Raw genomic sequence first — 20,762 nt, 5'->3', positions numbered from 1 at the left:
TCTTCTTCTTCTGTTAGGTCCTTGCCATCTTTGTTTTTGATCATACCCATTTTGGCCTGGAATTTACCTCCAATGTTTCTAATTTTCTGGAAGAGGTCTCTTGTCCTTCCTATTCTTTTGTCTTCTTCCACTTCCACGCATTGCTTGTTTAAAAATAATTCCTTATCTCTTCTGGCTAACCTCTGGAATTTTGCATTTAATTGGGCATATCTCCCCCTATCACTGTTGCCTTTTGCTTTCCTTCTTTCTTGGGCTACTTCTAGTGTCTCAGCAGACAGCCCTTTTGCCTTCTTGGTTTTCTCTTTCTTTGGGATGTATTTTGTTGCCGCCTCCTGAACAATGTTGCGGACTTCTGTCCATAGTTCTTCCGGGACCCTATCTACTAAGTCCAGTCCCTTAAATCTATTCTTCACCTCCACTGCATATTCCTTAGGAATATTAGTGAGCTCATATCTAGCTGATCTGTGGGTCTTCCCTAATCTCTTTAGCCTGATCCTAAATTGTGCAAGAAGAAGTTCGTGATCTGAACTACAGTCAGCTCCAGGTCTTGTTTTTACTGACTGTATAGATGTCCGCCACCTTTGGCTGCAAAGGACGTAGTCAATCTGATTTCGGTGTTGTCCGTCTGGTGAAGTCCATGTATAAAGCCGTCTCTCAGGTTGTTGGAAGAGAGTGTTTGTTATGCAGAGTGAGTTGTGTTGGCAAAATTCTATCAGCCTATGTCCTGCTTCATTTTGTTCTCCCAGGCCATGATTACCTGTAATTCCAGGTGTCATTGGACTGCCCACCTTAGCATTCCAGTCTCCTGTGATGAAAATAACATCTCTTTTAGGCATGTTGTCCAGTAGGTGCTGCAGGTCTTCACAGAACTGCTCTACTTCAGCTCCTTCAGCATTTGTGGTTGGGGCGTATATTTGGATCACTGTGATGTTAGATGGCTTGCCCTGAATTCGAATTGAGATCATTCTATCGTTTTTTGGATTGTATCCAAGCACTGCTTTAGCCACTTGACTATTAATTATGAAGGCTACTCCATTTCTTCTGTGGTCCTCTTGTCCACAGTAGTAGATCTGGTGGTCATTTGATGTGAAGTGGCCCATTCCAGTCCATTTCAGTTCACTGACACACAAAATGTCTATCTTTAATCTTGACATCTCACCAATGACCACATCCAATTTGCCCTGGCTCATAGATCTTACATTCCAGGTTCCAATGGTGTGTTGATCCTTAGAACATCGGATTCGCCGTTCACCACCAGCACTGTCGGCCGCTAGCCGTCCTTTCGGCTTTGAGCTAGCTGCGTCATCACGTCTGGGGCTAGTTGAACTCATCCTCTGTTCCTCCCCAGTAGCATTTTGACCATCCTCCGACCTGGGGGTCTCATCTTCCGATGGTATACCGACATATCTCTGGTTGTACTGATCCATTGAGTTTTCATGGCAAGAATACTGGGGTGGGTTGCCATTACCTTCCCCAGGGATCGCATTTAGTCTGACCTCTCTGTCATGACTTTCCCGTCTTGGGTGGCCCTTCATGGTTTAGCTCATGGCATCATTGAGGTGCTCAAGCTCCAGCACGACAAGGTAATGATCCTTTGCTGAAGGACCTCTAACTACAGAACGGCAAATATTATTTAGGCGCAATGGAGACCTGGGGTTTCAAAACTGCAGCTGAAGGATATTGTTCTAAAGGAACAGAAGAGAAGGAGGAGGAGTTGCACCTAGATTAAGAACATCCATTCCTACTCAGAAATCCAAATGAATGAGTTGGCAATATTGTAAAGAGCATTTGGCTTAAAATAGGTAGAAGAGACAAATAAAACTTTGATGTAGATATCTAATACTGCCCCCACACTGACATGCGGAGATGTGTTCCAAAAGCAAATTGCAGATTTTTCAAAAAGACATGAAGTTGTAGTGATTGAGGACTTCAAGTATCGTATTGAATCCACATTGACTCATTCATTCTTGATCCTATCTCTACTTGTTTTTTAACACGCTCATCTTCTGATCTGAATTCCCGCAGCATCAACTTTTATGCTTTTCCTGACCCACCCAACTCTTGTTGTCATATAAAAAATGAGTAGAAACACACCCATATAAGCAGCACTTTTTGCTCTTTTTGTCATTCATTCATTCATTCCTGGCAACAAACTGTATACTATTCACTGCATTTCTATCAACACTTGTACATCTTCATCCATTTCCCCATCTTGCACTAAACCAAGGTACACAAATTATCCATCTACTTGCTCTAATTGTTTCCCATGTATGTCTAACTTGTAATTTTCAACCCTTTTTCCCTGGCAGACACAACTCTCTTGAACTTCAATAGATTCATTTTCAGCTCCATAATCATTTTTTTTTCATACAATTAATCTAACATTCACTGAAAATAATTCAGTTTCTCAGCCAGCCACATCATATCCTCTGCATGCAGAAAATACAGATACATTCAAATTCCCAACCATCATACCTCTAACATCACCACAGGCATTCCTTATATGTTTATCCATATGGAAATTTTAAAACCAAGGAGACAACAAACTTTCTTGACTAACTCTCTTAGCAATACTGAAGCATTCACTAAGGATTCTATTTTTTCTCACACATATTTTTATTTTAATTATATATTACTCTTATCACATTCAGCAAGCAACATTAAACTCCAGATTGTACAAAATGTTCTATAATCTAAGACTATTCACTTTATCATACACTTATATCAATAAATGTACATGGAACTTCCTTTTTCACATTAATACATTTCTCAATAACCTGCTGAAAAGGAAAAATATGGCCTGCACATCCCCTGCCTCTAAATCCATATTGTACAGTATTTTCCAAATTTTATTTATTGTCATCTCTTGCACACTTTTGATCAGAATTCTGCCAAACAGAATGTGAAACAAATACAGAGAAAGTCCATAAGTAAACCTCATATTTTAACATTTCTCCATTTCTACAACCTACACCTGAAGCCTTGAACCTATACTTCACTGTTATACATATATTTATCAACCTTACTTTAATTTAATTTATTCAATTGAGGTACCATCCAACTCTAGAATTCTTTACTCCACAAGATAAGAACATCTTCATTCAGATCTAATATATCCTTTCCCCTCTTAGTTTCACATATATTCCTTCCTTCATCTCATCTCATCTCATCTCATCTCTTTTATAATTTCCTCCTTTTAAATCCCAAGTCACAAACTTCCATATGCCATGGTCACCAGATGGACAAATAGATACTTGATGTTTGCCATCCATCATATCTTTGGTCAACTGAGTCTTTCATAAAACATTTCTAAATATTATAGAGAAGGTGTAGGCTACTCACTAGTCTTAGTTGTACTCTTACCATATGCAGGCCCACAACTAGGGTCTGTGTCACCCGGGGCAAACAAGGATTCCGCGCGCCCCCCCCCATTCAGTATACAAATACTATTTTGTCATTTTGGTGCCCCCCAGCACGGTGCCCAGGGCACACGCCCCACTTGCCCCCCTAGTTGCAGCCCTGGTCATAAGTCACATCCCATTTAAACTGTAAGGACAATAGCATTTGAGGTTATATGCCACAACTGTAACCAAAGCCGTTTTACTCCAAATATGATCACATTATTCTATGCAAGCTAGGATCTCTAATCTGAAGATTATCTTGCAAGCCAACATACTTTCACCTTCACTCAGTAAGGAGGACGATATACTAAGAGTCAATAAAGAAAAGACAGAGCTACTCAGCACCTATTCTGGCACAGTGCCACAAAAACCTGTTTTTTTAATGAGGAGGATAAAGAGGCAGGATTGAAGCTTGAGGATGATAAAAACTTTGTCAAGGAATACCGCTTTATTTCATAGAAGTCTAAATCGCCAGGTTCAAATTAATTGCATCCAGGTACTGAAAACAAAATCTTTGAGAAATTCTGGAGAACGGGCAAAATGGCATCTGATCGTAGGAGAACAAATATCACTATCGTCAATAGGAGGGGAGGAAAAGATCCAGCAAGTAACTGCTAGGTTGACATAAACACTCAAAATTCAGAGCAGAAAAGAAGGAGACTGTAAGCATGTGGTAATGATGCAGTAATTACCAGTCAGCATGGATTTGTGAAGAACAAATCTTGCCAGTAAAATGCAGCATACTTTAAGAAGAATCCAGAGAAATTACAGCAGATTCAGAGACAGGCAAGCAAGAAGATCAGGGGACTAGAAACTAAGCCTTATAACCACAGCTTGAAGAAGCTGGGCATGTTTAGCTTTGAGAAAAAATGGTTGAGAGAGGCATACTTGAAAGGATTTCACATAGAAGGGAAAGAGGGAAAGACAAGATTAATGAATTTAAGTTAATATATTGAAGTTGTGGCAAATCAGATTCAAACTGAATGTTTGAAAAAACTTTTAATAGCTGTTTGACAGTAGATCAAATTATCCAAAGAAAGGTGAGCTCCTTTTCAATGGATGTGTCCAAGCAGAAGTCAGTCATCTGATTAGGAGGATTTAATTTGGAATCCTGCACTAAACAAAGAATTGGTCTCAATGGTCTAAACAGTCCCTTCCTTTTTATAAATCAGGATGCAAATGGTATGCTGCAATTGTAAATTGCACTTAGGGAATGACTACAGGATCTAGCCTTAAAACAATAATCTATTTTGAAAATAATTATAATAAATTAGGATCTTTTCTATAAATATTTTTAAAGAATTATAAGAAACATGAAATTGTGATTATTAAATGAGCACTAGTTACTGGCAATTGTGCATACTCTTTAATTCCATCTCTTCCATCATTTATGTTTTTCAGGTAGACAACTCTACTCAAGCATTGCTGAAAACTGCTGTTTCTCAGTTGAAAGCAGCTGCTGGAGTTCATATAAAAGACCATTATGTGTCCATTTCATGAACTACATTTTTTCATAATTCAGCTTTAAGGCCATGCTATATGAGTACTTTCAGATGAATTGTTCTCAGCACTTATTCTGTCAACACATTGTTGTACAGTTATTTCCTCAGTGTGTGTGTGTGTGTGTGTGTGTGTGTGTCAAAAAAATTGAATGTATAGGAAGAATACAGGGTAAATGGACTATAAGTTTAAGATTCCCTTAAAATTCCTTGAATAAACCAGGCAGATTGCTCAATAGAAGCCTTGTCTGAAAGCACCTAAATGAAGAAGCCAGAGGCTCTACATGTACTGAACCCTTAGCTACTTTTAATCCCCAGGAAATCAATATCATGTAACTTGCCTTTTCTTTCCTTTCATGTCCTCCTCCCTTCTCAAGTCCCCAACTTCTCTTCCCCACACATGAATAAAAGATTCTTACTCTTGACATTCAGAAATTTCAGATTCCTCAGGTGTGGGGCTACCTTCTGACTTTTTCCAGCCAATAACATATTTGTTTATTGCCCCTTGTCGAGGGTAGCATTTGGCCATTGATCCAGAGATTGGCTGACCACAATTTTGTGAGACTATATATACTTTGGAGGTATCTAATGATCCACTGCCTTTAGGACCATGTGTTGAAGGACTTCCAGAATGATGTGACCCACTAGAAAAGAGAAAAATACACACAATAAGCTATCCAATGTACAGTTGTACTTGAGGAAATCTGAAACAGGAAAAATATTGGCTATTATTTGTTTTAAAAAGACAAAATAGAAAACACACACACACACACCCTCCATAAAGTCTTTAAAAGTCAGTAATATTTCATGTAATTTATTTCTGTAATACAGAGTTCATATTCTAATCAAAGCTGAATTTTTGTTGTTTTGATTTCAATAGAAGATATACAAAAATATTACAGTGCTTTCTTATTTTAGCTGATGGATGTTTATTAGGCCAGACAATTATCTGTCTCAAAAATTAAAATAATAAAATTGAAACACAGAAAAGTACTTCAAAAGTTAGTACTGACATTACTGAAATAAAATACAAGACTGGTTAAAAAACATTTTCTAGCACTAGAAAAATCTCAAAGTTTGTACCATATGAGTGTTCCTGGAAAGATACTATATATGGAGAGTACCATTTCTGAGAAGGTCTTTTCCCTAGTTACTATGTGCCTGATTTTGGATCCAGATACACAGAGATGGTTCTAACAGGGCTCTTAATGGTATTTACACAGATTCATTTCACTAGTTGTATATAAACATAAACAGTTTGGGCATAATCTAGCTAAGATGTTATAAAACATCATATGAAGTTAATACATAAAGCACAGATATATCAGATAACTTACTTAAATGCAAATTCTACCATGCCTTAAGAAGTCAGTCAAATCTCAATACTTTGCTTTTCTATAAACTCATTATTTTTAATTAACAGGGTATCTAGTAAACTAAAAAAAGTTTACTCTTTGACTTGTACAAACTGTGGATATTGACTGGGGATAAAGGAAATCACATTACTTTTATAGCCAATGACGTTAGATCATAAAATTATGCAGAGGTACAGTACTTTATCATATCTTTGAATCCAAATTAAAAGTTTGCACACTAATGCCATGTGAAAGTAATTATTAAGAAAAGTAATACAAGATAGCAATCGTTCCATGGTATATTCAAAGACTTTTGCAGGTAAAAAGATGCAGTGTAATCATAAATTGATTTCATAATAGGCTGTAGGAGACAGAATGATATCCAATTTAATCCTTGCCATAAGGCATAACTCTTCATTGATCAGTGTATACAGTGCGTTGTATGCAAAACCTGTCTCCTATGACTAGGCAGGGGGATTCCCATGGCAGGAGGAGAATCCCACCAATGAAATGAAGATACTGAAAAGAAGCTGAACCCAATTTATCATTTCTATATAAAATATGTGTTATCTAAATTATATTGCTCAACAAAGAAAGACCTGATATGTTGTAAGGCAACCTAGTAACAGTTACTCAAGCCAAATCTTACCCAGCTCCTGTGAATATGCAACGTATTTAAGTTCATTAAAAGTAAAAGTAATTTTGGACTAGATTTCTGAAACACTGTTATCACTTATAGGCATCACCATACAAAATGGATTCAGAAGCTCATGTTTTACCAGAACATACGGTATATGTATGTCTTCCTAATTCTTGAAACATAACACTGACAAAATAAGGTTAAAACACTCTCAGTAAAATATAAAGTAAGTAAAAGCAAATTTACACATTAATTAGTCAGAACTTTAATTTGGTTACCACACTGAAAAAAACCACTCACCTAGAATGTGAAGATAATTCACTGAGGTCTCCCATGCTACCATCACCTATATGACTGCTAGAAATGGCTGAAGCATAACTGTGAACAGCATACACTTTCATCTCATCATCTGGTCCTGGAGTTTCAGATGATTCAGCCCACTGATCGGTCCGACCATGAATCCCTGACCGACTTCCAGAAATGTGCAATGGAGCCAATATTGGAGCAGGCATACAAGGAGCAGTATCAATTCCACTGTCAGTAGAGGCTCCCTTAATATATGTTAATCCAAGCAAATCAGAGTCCATTAGATCTTCAGAACCAAAGTGCTTATCATCACTGTTGCTTGATGTGTTACTGGATAGAGTATTACTGCTGGAATGGCTGGAACAGTTTTTGTCTCCAATCTGAAAGAGAAATATAATTTTATTTCCATAATCTGCAGTTTAATCAATGAAATAAGAAACACATTACCGGTTGGAAATATCAAATAAAGTTGAAGCAAAAAACCATGTTCAAAAACAGTCTATACAATTCTATAAAATTGTACAAAGTGAATTATGTTCAGAGTTTGAAATGATATCCTTAGAATTTAAGAATGGATGTTACGTCTTTCAATTGCCTTTACTGTTATGGGAAAGCTATAGCCTTCCAGTTGACACTGAGATAAAAATCCCACTGGACCCAGTTGGCATGGCCAATAGTCAGGAATGCCAGGAGCAGTTCAAGGACATCTGGAGGGCCACAAGTTCCCCATTCTGAGCTTATTAACTAAACCAGTGTTTCTCAACCCTGGCAACCTGAAGATGTGTGGACTTAACTCCCAGAATTCCCTAGCCAGCCTTGCTGGCTGGGGAATTCTGGGAGCTGAAGTCCACACATCTTTAAGTTGCCAAGATTGAGAAACATTGAACTAAACATTAACTGTAGTAACTGTTTGTCCTCTCTGTGGCCTAAATCCAACATTAAGCAGGTAACTTCTGCCAATGCAAGGTTTCCTTTCACCCTCCCTTCTGCCATGTCTGCAAGATTAATAAATTCATCTGGAAATGTTTTAATTGATATTAGCTCATTGCTATCACCACTCAAATTTAGAGGAACATACTGTACTTTTCTAAATAGAAAAGTTCTGTTTAGGTGCATCAATGTATGTTTATTTTTGCCTAAGTAATAAAAACACATATAGTGATAATTAAAATAAATGTTTACTTAGTTTATTCCTAGATATGGCAATATAAGAATGCCCCTCAAAAAAAACAGGGCATACATTTCTGAATATGCAGTTTAAACTTCTAATCAAAATGGAAAGTGATGCTTACTTAGAGTTTAAATTATTCAGTGGCCTAGAAACAAGGACATGCTCCTTATAATGTGCATGTTTGAGGTCACTGCCAGAAAGAATACTTAAAGCCATTTCTGTATCAAAGATGCTTATTGTTTTTTATTAGAAGAGCCTTCCATTTATTTCATATTCAGTTTTTTAAATCTGGTAGATACTACTGGGTGACCTTTTCTATATCCAAATTAATTTCTCAGAGTTATTTCACCAGGAATATGCAAAATTATGCCCAAACAAGCTGTACAATATAGAAAGATAATATATAGATTAATGTAATGGCTCATTCAACTTTTATTACAATTTACTCTTCATATTTCCTATTTCATGATATGTATTGGAAGATTATGGTGAAACATCCTTTCAGCGAAACAGTAACCTCAATATCTGCAACTATTTTCATTTTCCTTCAGACCTTTGCAACACAGGTTCTGTCCATACACACGTGAAAAAGATTCCTATTTGGGAATCCCCAAGTAAAAGAACTTACATGAGAAAATTTGTTTGGTGAATCCTTCCCATTGTTTTCCTTCTGTAAAGCCCGGTCTTTATAGGAACTCAAGACCTTGGTTGATGGTGCATGCCACTTTGTTTCTGCCATAAATAGTTATTTGTTTTAATATCAAATAACACAAGTATAAATCACAAGGGGAAAAAGCTAATATCTTAGTATTACATGCATCATGTATAAAACCAGGATGCTCCCTGGAATTTTTGGAATCATAGAGTTTATCTTGCCCTTATTAAACTGAGAGCTATATGGCTTATTAGCTATGACAGTTCTGAATAAAAAGAATCAGTTAACACATACACATTTGCAATAACTCATGGAAATGGAGCAAAAAAACAAAATCAATATTGACACCCTTCTGCTACTCCTGAGCATCAGCTGAGCATGGAGGTGATCTAGAAAATGGAAGTGGAAAATAAAAGTGTATTGCTTTAACTAGGGCTATCAGTTCCAGATACAACAGTCTGCATGACCACTTGATAGCAGGAAAGAGTTCTGTATCCCTCTGCAGTCACCAGAATTCTGACTTCTGTCATCCAGAATTTTGCAGAACAGCTACAGTAACCCCACTTTAAAGGAAACATCCCAGAGGTTTTCCAAAAAAGAGATTACATTTGTAGGGGGAAAAAATGTCCTCAAAGAAAATGCATTGAAATACATGCGTAGGTGATTCCACTCTGTGTGCTAAACAATATAATTTACGGGATCCATAAGATGAATTATGAACGTTTATAAGAATGTTTGCAACTTAATGAGAAAGAAGACTATACAAACATGTAAAATGGAGAGAACAGATGTTTAAAGATGTTAAGAGGAAAATATTATGTATCACCCCACATTTTATAAATTTAGCTGTGCTGAGCGTTTCTAGTCATGCCATCACTTTAACCCAGTGTTTCTCAACCTTGGCAACTTTAAGTTGTGTGGACGTCAACTCCCAGAATTCCCCAGCAAGCCATGCTGGCTGGGGAATTCTGGGAGTTGAAGTCCACACATCTTAAAGTTGCCAAGGTTGAGAAACACTGCTTTAACCTTTCCAAGTTCCACCCAATTTTGAGATTGATTTCTGATGCTCACAAATTACTCAATTTACTTAGGGTTCCATCAGATTTATTAGGGTTCATCTGCATTTTTATCTTTCACTCCCCAAAACTTCAGTAAATATACTTTGAAATGCACAGATTTATATGAAAACACTAATAGGGGTTTTACAAAAATTCGGAACTTGTTGCCATCAGAATGCTGATGATGACACACAGCTTTGTTTGTTTAATTTTTGTTAGATTGATATCCCGCCTTTCCTCCAGAAACTCAGGGAGATTAACAATTCAGCAAATAAGCCATTTTAATTTAAAATAACTTTTACTACCATTGGGATGTCTGGACCCTTCCAAAGATTCTTCATGTTCTCTACCTTCTTCACTCTCCAAGAGACCTTGATGGTCATGAAGTAAAGGGGACTGGCATCTTTAAGCAGAAAGAGAAAGAGGTGGGTTTTCTCACTCCCTATGAAAGCTATCCATTCCATATGAACCATTTTTGCTCCCATGGCATGGCATTTTAAAGATATTTTCATCAGATGGCTGAACACAAAGATTTATTGGCAATTAATATAGTTTTGAATGACACCTGCTGCTGAATTTCAAGTGTTGTTCATTTAATAACGATATGCATAGATTTTCTAATCTCTATTAAACACAGCTGATGTGTCCTAACAACCAGGAAACACGCTGAGACAATGAACTGGTCTCTAATATTTATTGCTAGTACTTAACAGGAATCCTAACAAACTGAAGAAGCGTGGGAAAAACCCAGACATATAACCCCCAAGGGTTAAGTCGGTCCCGATCTGTGTCTCTTTGAATGGCTGAACAATTCCTCAGTGCTACGCATGCGCTTGACAGTCTGGATGGGAGCCCCCTGCTCGCCATCCTTACTCATGACATGATGTCTGCATTTCATTTATATTAGATTAGTACAGTTCTCCTCTCAGCTAAGTAGCAGTGCTTTGTAGCGCCTTACATTCAAAGACAACAAAACCCTTCATAAAGGCTATGAACAGTTGAATGTTTTACTTATATTTCATTAAATATTTTTCACAATCAAGTTATAAAAAAACAACAAGTACCCATCATATCCTACTTGGTGCCTCCACTGACTACTCCCACTTGGTCCTGGGTCACTGGAAGATGATTGGTTGCTTGGAGAATTTCTGAAATAATGAATAGAGTAATTTAAGATGTACTGAGATATGTGGTGATCCATAAGCATCCTATTATTTTAATAACATTCCTTATGAACAAAATTTATATTTAAGAATTAAGAATATGAAATATTCATATACAATGGTTTTAGAACTTAAACTATGTAATGAGTTTGACTTTATATAGAATTGTAATAATCCAGCACTCAGCAAAATGTATTTATGTTCCAATGAAAATCAGTGGAACTTCAATATGGTACATATTCCTCATGCCTTCTTCATATCAGTGATTATGTTAATAGTCAAAATAAACTATTTCACAATTAATGCTATCTTATATCACAAATTATAAGGATAATAAAATTATAGTGCATACTTTAATTCTGTCCTCTTCCAAAAATATATCCTGCATTGAACATAGAATTGGACTCAATGGTCCACCTGACCCCCTTTCCACTCTATAAAAACAGATTTTCAAACTGAATTACAGTAACTCTTCCTGAGTGCTGAGCAAGGAAAATAGTATTTAGTCCCCATGTTCTTTGGATATTACTAATATCCAGATTAATTACTGATATGGTTTCCACTGAGAAAATGCTAATATGTACTTCCATAACATTTGAATGTTATAAAGACCACACAAATCAGAAGGATGGCATAATATAGTTGTTGTGCAGAAATGTATCATAGACTTCAGCTACTCCATTGGTACTGCCAAAAGGAATGGAACTTTTTTTCTCCCAGAACCAATCACACCTTTTACTACCCTTGGGATGTCTGGACCCTTCCAAAGATTCACATAATGAATCTCAAAAAACCCTAAAAAAATCAATAGAAGTGTTTGTGTTTATCCACACAGAGGGTATATGAGGCATGTATCCCTGGTGATAAAGACAGGAGCCCAGTCAGTCCCTGCTCAGTTGCCTGTAGTCTGCATACCAGACCACTTTGCCTCTGAAGGTGCCAGCCACGGTTGCCAGCAAAACATCAGGAAATCCGTTCTCTAGACTACAGTCACTAAACCCTGAAGCCCAACACTGCCCAATTAGAATCAAATTCATTTACAGTCGTGTTTATGTTTATTTTTCATTCTATTTCTCAAGAAGACATATTCTATTCTAGTGGCTAGTCATCCTAGTCAAAAGAAGCTTGTTGGTTTTTATATTCCAAAAAGAGGATATGAATTAAAATTACATTTTCCTTTTAGTATCAACATTAGCAGCAGTGGCTATTGTTTGCTTCTGGAAAGAAATACTGTAGAAGGAGCCTTGGCTCACTTGATAAAGCACTTAGAAAATATAAGATGGAAGAGTGTATATTACCTTGCGCCATCTGGAAGCTTTCTGTCAAAAGAAGTGCTGCGAGGAATAGCAGTTTGTGCCTGATGGAGAAGCTGCTGGCACTGCAGTCTATCAGATGTTCCTAAGATTGGAGAGGCACGAGAGAGAGGCTGCCCAGCAGAAGTTGGCACCCGATGCCAAGTAGTATTCCTCCGGAAAGGAGTTTTATACTCACATGGGGTGCCTTCGCTGTCCAGTTTGTACTCCACCATGGGAATTCGACAGAGTTCTGAGCATCCCCTACAGCATATATAAATATCACAATTAATCTTTGAGAACCACAAGGCTTTTTTCCACCATAACAATAATGTTCCATTTCATACTATGCATGTTTAAGATATTACTACCTGCATACTCATACAAGTAGGTAACACCTTGAAGAGCAGTGAATTAATAATTGCATGAAAACGTAAGATTTAAAATAAGATTTTAAAGGGTACATGTTTAGTAGATGATTAACTATCTACTAAATAAAAAGTATAGACAATTTTTAAAAACTGTAATATTTCAAAACTTGGAAGGTTGGAAGATGGATTACATAAACCATGGAATTTACAGTATGTATTTTAACATGTTGAAGCAAATGTGCGTATCTGTATATGTTTCTGTGATTCTGATATGTATTATTATTATTATTATTATTATTATCCCAAATCAATCCACTGCTGGATGAAGCCCTCTTCATTGAAGAGTATGGACCTTAATCTATCACATTGGTCCATTTTGGTTGATAGATTTTTTTTTTTACACACACATTAATTCTTCCCTTCTCCATGTTCACACTGAGATGACCTTATTCCTAGGTAATCCTGTGTACAATTACAGCTTCTTTACAGATAATTAAACTATAAACTCACTATAATTAACATAGGGACAGATCCCCTTCCCTCCTTTAATTCTCTCTCTTTCTTCCTTTCTTTTTCTTTCTTAGTGTTCGGTTAAGTTGCTATTTGCAATCCTCTACATCCCTAATCAGATCTGAGTCCAACTGAGTTCAGTTAGGCTTATTCCCAGCAAAAGAGCATAGGGCTGTAGCCTTCTTAAACAGAATTAAACAACACAGGAAAAGCCAAACAGTACTGATTGCATTTGCAATCCCTCCTCCAAAAATATCCTTTACCTCCTCCCCACCCCTGACTATTGGCTTCTAATATTTAAACAAATAACATCAAGAAAAAAGCACATTTATAATTTATATGGAACAGTGCATGTATCAGACCTCCTAAGATCTTGGATATAAAGAAATACAATCCTTAACTGTAGAGGGGAACCAATTGGCTAAAGTTGTTATTTACTATTCTCAGATTACAAATAGATCATTCTCCCAGCAACAGGAAGAAGATAAATTGATCGCAAAGACAACATTGATCGCACTCTTAGAAGACCTCTGGCGGGAGCGGGATGGGGGCAGTGCAACCATCCTTGCTTTTTTTGACCTCTCAGCAGCCTTCGATACCATTGATCATGGTATCCTTCTGGACCAGCTTTGGGAGTTGGGGGTGGGCAGCACAGTGTTGTGCTGGTTCTCCTCCTTCCTCCGGGGTCAGTTCCAGTCGGTGTTGATAGAGGGGGAAAGGTCCAGCCCACGTCCCCTACTCTGTGGGGTGCCTCAGGGCTCGGTTCTCTCCCCTCTCCTATTTAACATCTACATGAGACCATTGGGGGAGGTGATCCGACAGTTTGGGGTAAGATACCATCAATATGCTGATGATACTCAGCTTTATAACTCTACCCCAGACCGCCTGAGTGATGCCGTGGATGTCCTGACCCAGTGCCTGGAGGCTGTAAGGGCCTGGATAGGGTGCAATGGGCTTCGACTCAACCCAAGCAAGACTGGGTGGCTTTGGGTTTGTGGGCCTCCCGGTACTAAAGTTTTTCCACCTTTGGTCTTGGATGGGGTTGCACTGCCCCAGACAGACCCAGTGTGCAATCTGGGGGTCCTTGTAGACTCACGGCTTCTGCTCAAAGAGCAAGTGGCAGCCGTGGCTAGGAGGGCCTTTGCACACCTTCGGGTTGTGTGCCAGCTGTGCCCATTCCTAGACCAAGAGGCTTTGCTCACAGTCACTCATGCCCTTGTGACCTCCCGACTGGACTACTGTAATGCGCTCTATATGGGGCTGCCCTTGAAGAGCATTCGGAAGCTTCAACTGGTGTAGAATGCAGTTGCACGGATAGTAAATGGTGTCAGGTACTCGACACACATAACACCACTGCTACGGGAGCTGCATTGGTTGCTGGTGTGCTTCCAGATGCAATTCAAGGTGCTGGTTGTCACCTTTAAAGCCCTTCATGGCTTGTGGCTGGGTTACCTAAGGGACCGCGTTCTCCCAGTTGTTTCTGCCCATCCAATTTGATCTAGTAGGTTGGGTATGCTGCGGGTCCTGTCAGCCAGGGAGTGTCGGTTGGCAGGAACTAGAAGGCGTGCCTTCTCTTCCATGGCACCTGCCCTCTGGAACATCCTCCCTCCAGAAATTAGGATGTCCCCGACCCTGTTGGCCTTTCATAAGGCTGTGAAGACCTGGCTTTGTGCCCGGGCCTGGGGCCTCGAGCATGTGGATGGTCCCGTCTCTTGGCTGTGTTAACATCCATACATTGCTCACTTGGCAGCCACGTATATTTATTTTGTATTTATTTTATATTTTAACTGTTTTAATTGTAATTGTTTTAATTGTTTTATAGTTTTATTGTTGTAAGCTGCCCAGAGTCACTCGCTGAAATGGGCGGCTATAGAAATCAAATAAATAAATAAATAAATCCTCTCTTGATAAGACAGGCATCAAATGAGCATACCTAGAAGGCACTCCCAAGAAAAGAAAGAAAGAATCTGACAAGAACATCATGAAGCTCTTTACCAATTTCAATGTAAATTGATTTTGACTGTTTAGGGTCTGAATTTTTTCCAGAGCAAGATATTGTTGTGGTGCCACACTTCAAAAAGACATAACCGGCCACAGGAAATCTGTAAGACCTGAGCATAGCACAAAGCCTGCAATTTATGTACTAGCATACAATGCTAGGATGCAAGTACGTAACACTGGGATTTGCACCATGATGTCATGTACACATATTGTCACTTGGAAGAACACCATTTCCAGCCCAGAAGACTCTTCCAAGGTCCTGGATGCTGGATCATTCAGAGCCCTGGCCTTAAAATGCTGCTGCTAAATGCCTGATCAATTTGCAACCCCTCCATTTCTTGGACAGAAAGCAGTGGGCACATATGGCATGCATTACTTAAGTTTGGTTGGGTGAGAACAGCGGAATTGCCTTGCTGGAAATCTTCCTGACTGGGTTTAGGTGCTGCAGTAGCTGTGATTCTAAGACTGGGGAAGAGGAGTAGTGAGGATCTTCAGAGACCTGTTCTGCAGGTGGTCAACTTCCCAGAATGATGGCATTCAAGGATTTTTCCATGTTCTGGAGGCTGTCAGAAGTGGCTCAGGATTTCCTGACATCCAGGGCAACTAGTGTCTCAGATCATTACTGACCCAGCTCATACAGATGGCCATACATTAAATCTGTTTTTTTCTTGGAGCAGCCAGTTCAGGAACTGGAAATGCAGGATGTTTCTATTAGTTCTTGTCATGGTCAGTTCACTTTCTGATCACTGCGAAACTCATTAGTGATACCAATCTCCATAAGGTTGGAAGCTAATTAGGATGTTCAACCCCAGGCACCTTATGGATCCACCAATTTCCAGCAGGTGCTCATGGAAATTTCTACAGATCTTCCAAAGCTTATGCGAAAGAGAAGAGAAGAGAAGAGAAGAGAAGAGAAGAGAAGAGAAGAGAATTTCTATAGCTCTTGTGGGCAATATCACTATGTGTCTGGTTAATCTCTGGAATACAGAATTAATAGAAAAGCACTAGATGAGATTGCTTCCAGGTGGCCTCTCAGAAAAAGTTTCCTTATCTGACCTGTTTGCAGATAAAACCACTCATATTTGCTTGGAGCTGTACATACCACAGGCAGAATCCAGTAAAAAGACTGAGGCAACATCTTGGGAGCCATCTTGTGTTCTTTTGAACCCCTAGAATCTAAGGAAGTGGACAATCTTTTCTGTAAGAGGCTCAGCCATTTGTTGATTGCATCCTTGTCCTTCCTGGGTTGTTTGGACTGGGGGTGCAATAAATACTCTTTTAAGGAAGTGGCCATGAAAGAGGTGGTTGTGCGCCCACTGTTGAAGATAGCTACAGAGGTTCTTGGATGAAGTGGATTATCTAGATCCATATCCAGACATGCACATGGGTCTGAAACAACATTAGTTCCTCTCGTGAAAGTTGGGATTGAGGGGATTTCTTGTTCTCATGTTTGATTCCACTGACCCTGGTAACTTTGTGTACCATTTGTGAGTGTTAGAAATCAGAAGCATTGTGCTACAGTCGGCACAGGGCTTCTAAGTGGACAGATCTTTGGGGTTGATTAAAAGGCTTGGCCCTCTCTTCCGATTTAACATCTACATGAAATAACTATGTAAAGTTATGTGTCAGTTTGAGGTGAGGTATTATCAGAAAGTTGATGACATCCATCATTGTCCCAGGACAAGCAAGTGATACCATGGGAGTCCTAACACAATGTCTAAGGGCTGTGAGACTGCATTAGACAAAACAGGCGTAGATTAAATTCTAGCAATATGGAGTGGTTGTTTGTCCAGAAATTTATCTAACTTCAACACTGGCTCTTGACTGGGTCACCCTCCCTTTGAAGGAATAGATCCATAATCTGCAAGTTCTTCTGGATTCACAGCTCCTGCCTGGGCAGCAGATGGAGGCTTTAGCTATTAGAACTTTTGCTACCTTCAGCTAATACACCAGATGCCAGATGTAATTGGAGGGGGATGCCCTGGTGACATACACTCTTGCACAATTTCTTATCTTTGGGGCTGCCTCTGAAGATTATTCAGAAACTGCAACTGATTCAAAATTTAGCAGCAAGGGAGAACCATTTCAGGCGAGTAACATCTGTTTTGCAGGTGCTGCATTGGCTCCCAATAGGCTTCTGAGTACAGCTGAAATTGCTGGTGATGATCTATAAATCTCTTTATGCCTCAGGTCCTTGTTATCTTTGGAGCTATCTTTTCAGAATATAGTCTGCTTATCCTGCACATTCAGTTTGGGAATGTATGCTTCTGATTTTCCCTGCTTATAAAGTCAGGGGATTTGATAGATGAAAAAGGACTTTCTCAGTGGCTGTCCTAGCCCTGTAAAGGAAAGTTAGGATGCCCCCTCCTTGCTATTTTTTTGGAAAGTGGTTAAGTCAATCCCCTTCTGCTTAGTCTTGAGAACATAACGTGCTAATACCATGGCTGCTATGGTTTTTATCTGACTCTTGTGTTTTTAAATATTATGGTTTTAATCTGGTTTTATATGCTTTTCATTTTTTTAGTGTTATTTCCATGATGGGAAACTGCATAGATTCTACAGCTGGGAAGGGACATAAAGATGTGACATGATTGATTGAATGAATCAAATGAGGAACAGCAAAAATGTTCACAATTTTGGAATGCTTTCTCTATGCAAGAAATGTTTGTGGTTTTATACTTCAGAAAAGAATGCAAGGGAAACAAGGTACAGGTCAATTCAATTATACTGAATATGGAAAGGTAGGTTTTGTGCCCACTTTACTGGGTAAAATATGAGATTACTCCATTCTTTTGTTAGCAACTGGAAACCCTTTATGGGCTTTTTGCTGAAAACAAATATGTACTTGTGATTTATGGATTTGACGATTAGAAAGGGTAGATTATGGTAAGAAGGGAGTTACAATGTAACCTTAGAGAAGATAAAATTTGAATGCATTTATAATTGCTGTAAAAAATATCAGAAATCATTTCTTTATATTTTGTCTTTCTTTCCTTTTTCTCTTTTTTCTCTTTCTCTCTTTTCTCTTTCATTTCTTTATTCTTTTCTCACCACTTTTTTTACTTTCCTTACTTTCCTTTTTCCTGTTTTTATTCTGTAAAAATTTATTTCCTTAAAAATACTTTTAAAAAAGAGATTATTCTAACCAAATAATTTCTAATTCATTCTCTTACAGAGGCACAGTATCTACTTTCTTCGATTTATCAAGGAAAACCTGTATATAAAGGGCAAATTCATATGAAAAATCAAGGGTACATCCAATAATGTCTTACTTTCTAGGTGAACCATCTTCATGAGGCTGGATAATCACCACCTTTACTGTCACAGATGTGCGCAATAGGTCAATCATTTGTTCATGAGTAAGGGTTGCTACAGCTACTTTGCAGATCTCCACTAGGCGACTGCCCTGACGTAGGCCTGCTTTCCATGCAAAGCCAAAAGGCTCCACATCTGCCACAATCCCTTCAAAGTTGACATGGAATCCAAGCTGCCCCAAGCCGTTTCTTCTCAAGGTCATTTCTGCTGTTTCACATCCTCTGGTTACTATCTAAAGAAACATCAGATTGCTAAGAACAAGGACAACAATTCAGAAACAAAAACAAATAGAAACTGTAACCCAAGGGATAAAGGATTTCTTTTTCCCTCCTCTCTATATATGTGAATTTTAAACTGATATTTGGGGAAAAACAGAAACATGTAATTTTCTACTCTAAAAGAATTTATTCTATTATATTAAGAACACTAAATGTTCTGTGTATCATTTAGTGTGTAACAATGTAGCATTTTGTATTATAAAATGTAAACAGCTATATATATTTTTTTCAGAACAGTTATAAATGTTCCAGATTTATAGTAGAGCTACTGTACCTAAATGTGCAATTCTAGCACGATTATTTAGGAAGCAGTATACTTTTGAGTTTAAAGAACCTGATGTTTAGAAAAATGTGCTTTGTATTTCAACATAGGATCTTCAATTCCATGCATGACTATTCAAAAATAGACACCACTGAATTAATTATTCTTATTCCAGATAATGTATAAAGTGAGCAAAAGTTGTCAATTACAGAAATCCTTGTAGATGCAGAGGGTGTTTTTCATTAGTACATAATATTTTTAATGAACTCTGATGAATTTCAATTTTTTAACAAACTTGAAGAAAATCATGAGTGAAAAAAAGAATAATTTTGATCATTAGGTTTCCATAATTTCTCCTCCAAGAGACAGCTGTTTTTGAAAGTAGAATAATATTTTAGAAGTATGAAGAATTAATTCCATGTATAAACAAAAGTAAAAATTGTTTTATATTAATTTTAATTTTTTTCTTGAAGATTTGATTATGTCTATAAACTATTAGTGAAGGTACATTAAAGAATAATCAATATGAAGTCCTTAATAGTATTATATATAATACTTATTATTTTATATAACTCATATATAAAGCAATAATGCAACAATAACCCATAAAGATCCCCCCCCAAAAAATTCTGGAATTCACAGTTTAAACCCAAAAATAATAGCAGCTCTTATCTCCATTTCCTAAAATTTACAACTGTTGGCTCAAATATTGCTATAATTAGGATTTTGCCTATTTTGATTTCACAGTAAGGTTGATATTTCAATCACCTCTTTTTCAAACCTTCCTAAAACTAATAGTTTCTAAAATAAATAAATAATCTAAAAGGGAGGGTTGAGAAAAAGAAGGAAAGTCAACAAGCAGAGAGCCTGGAGCCAAAGGAAGAAATTTCCTTGATGATGAACTACCTCTGACAATTCCTTTAGGATAGACGTATTTCAAACATGGAGGAACTGGGGCAGCAGCAATCCAAGTCATTAGTCAGTTTCTTGAAACATCTAAATAAATTACCTACTTATCTTTCATTCTATCTTAGATTTTGTCATAAAGCACTAAAGTGATGTCTACAATTAGAAATTACCAACAATTAGCAAATTATACATTGATTTAAAGATGCCATTCCATTTTCCTTTAAATGGTTTTAAAACATATTTATAATTTTTGAAGTTTAAATGAAATATAAAAAATGTCCCTTCACCTATTTAAATTCGTTTCACCAACACCTTCCTCTGCATTGGTGATGAATCAATGAAGAGCAATGACCCATACATTATGGCAGAATTTCTCAACCTCAGCAACTTTAAGATGTGTGAAATTCAACTCCCAGAATTCCCCAGCCATTTTTAGGGAATTAAAGCTTTCAAAAAGTTTGACAGAACTTTGTAGTACATATGAACTCTGCTCACTAAGTGCTCCCACTGGGGAAAAGGACAAGGAAGTGTTTTTGGCAATTCCACTATCCCCTGCAATCATTTTGCCCATCCCCA

The 20,762-nt window shown here is 37.8% G+C and overlaps 1 protein-coding gene across 6 annotated transcripts in view; it reads right to left on the bottom strand.

The window, feature by feature from the left end:
* The window catches only part of SIPA1L2 (signal induced proliferation associated 1 like 2), a 70,009-nt gene that overhangs the window by 16,826 nt on the left and 32,421 nt on the right, over nucleotides 1–20,762 (bottom strand). For 4 of the 6 annotated variants that reach the window (XR_010068182.1, XM_063306819.1, XM_063306828.1 and 1 more), the window contains exons 8-14: nucleotides 18,695–18,969; nucleotides 12,547–12,804; nucleotides 11,150–11,233; nucleotides 10,391–10,488; nucleotides 9,001–9,104; nucleotides 7,196–7,581; nucleotides 5,320–5,544 (exon numbers count right to left, since the gene is read on the bottom strand). Coding sequence is in view for 5 of the 6 variants with exons in the window: in XM_063306819.1 (XP_063162889.1) it covers nucleotides 5,320–5,544; nucleotides 7,196–7,581; nucleotides 9,001–9,104; nucleotides 10,391–10,488; nucleotides 11,150–11,233; nucleotides 12,547–12,804; nucleotides 18,695–18,969 (1,430 nt within the window). In the remaining variant the exon portion in view is untranslated. The remainder of the gene's footprint in view (nucleotides 1–5,319; nucleotides 5,545–7,195; nucleotides 7,582–9,000; nucleotides 9,105–10,390; nucleotides 10,489–11,149; nucleotides 11,234–12,546; nucleotides 12,805–18,694; nucleotides 18,970–20,762) is intronic. The other 2 variants (XM_063306849.1, XM_063306858.1) reach the window with 1 other exon arrangement.

This window comes from Candoia aspera, chromosome 1 (genome assembly GCF_035149785.1).
Source record: "Candoia aspera isolate rCanAsp1 chromosome 1, rCanAsp1.hap2, whole genome shotgun sequence".
NCBI classification, from domain to species: Eukaryota; Metazoa; Chordata; class Lepidosauria; order Squamata; family Boidae; genus Candoia; species Candoia aspera.
This window is presented reverse-complemented; position numbering and strand designations above follow the sequence as displayed.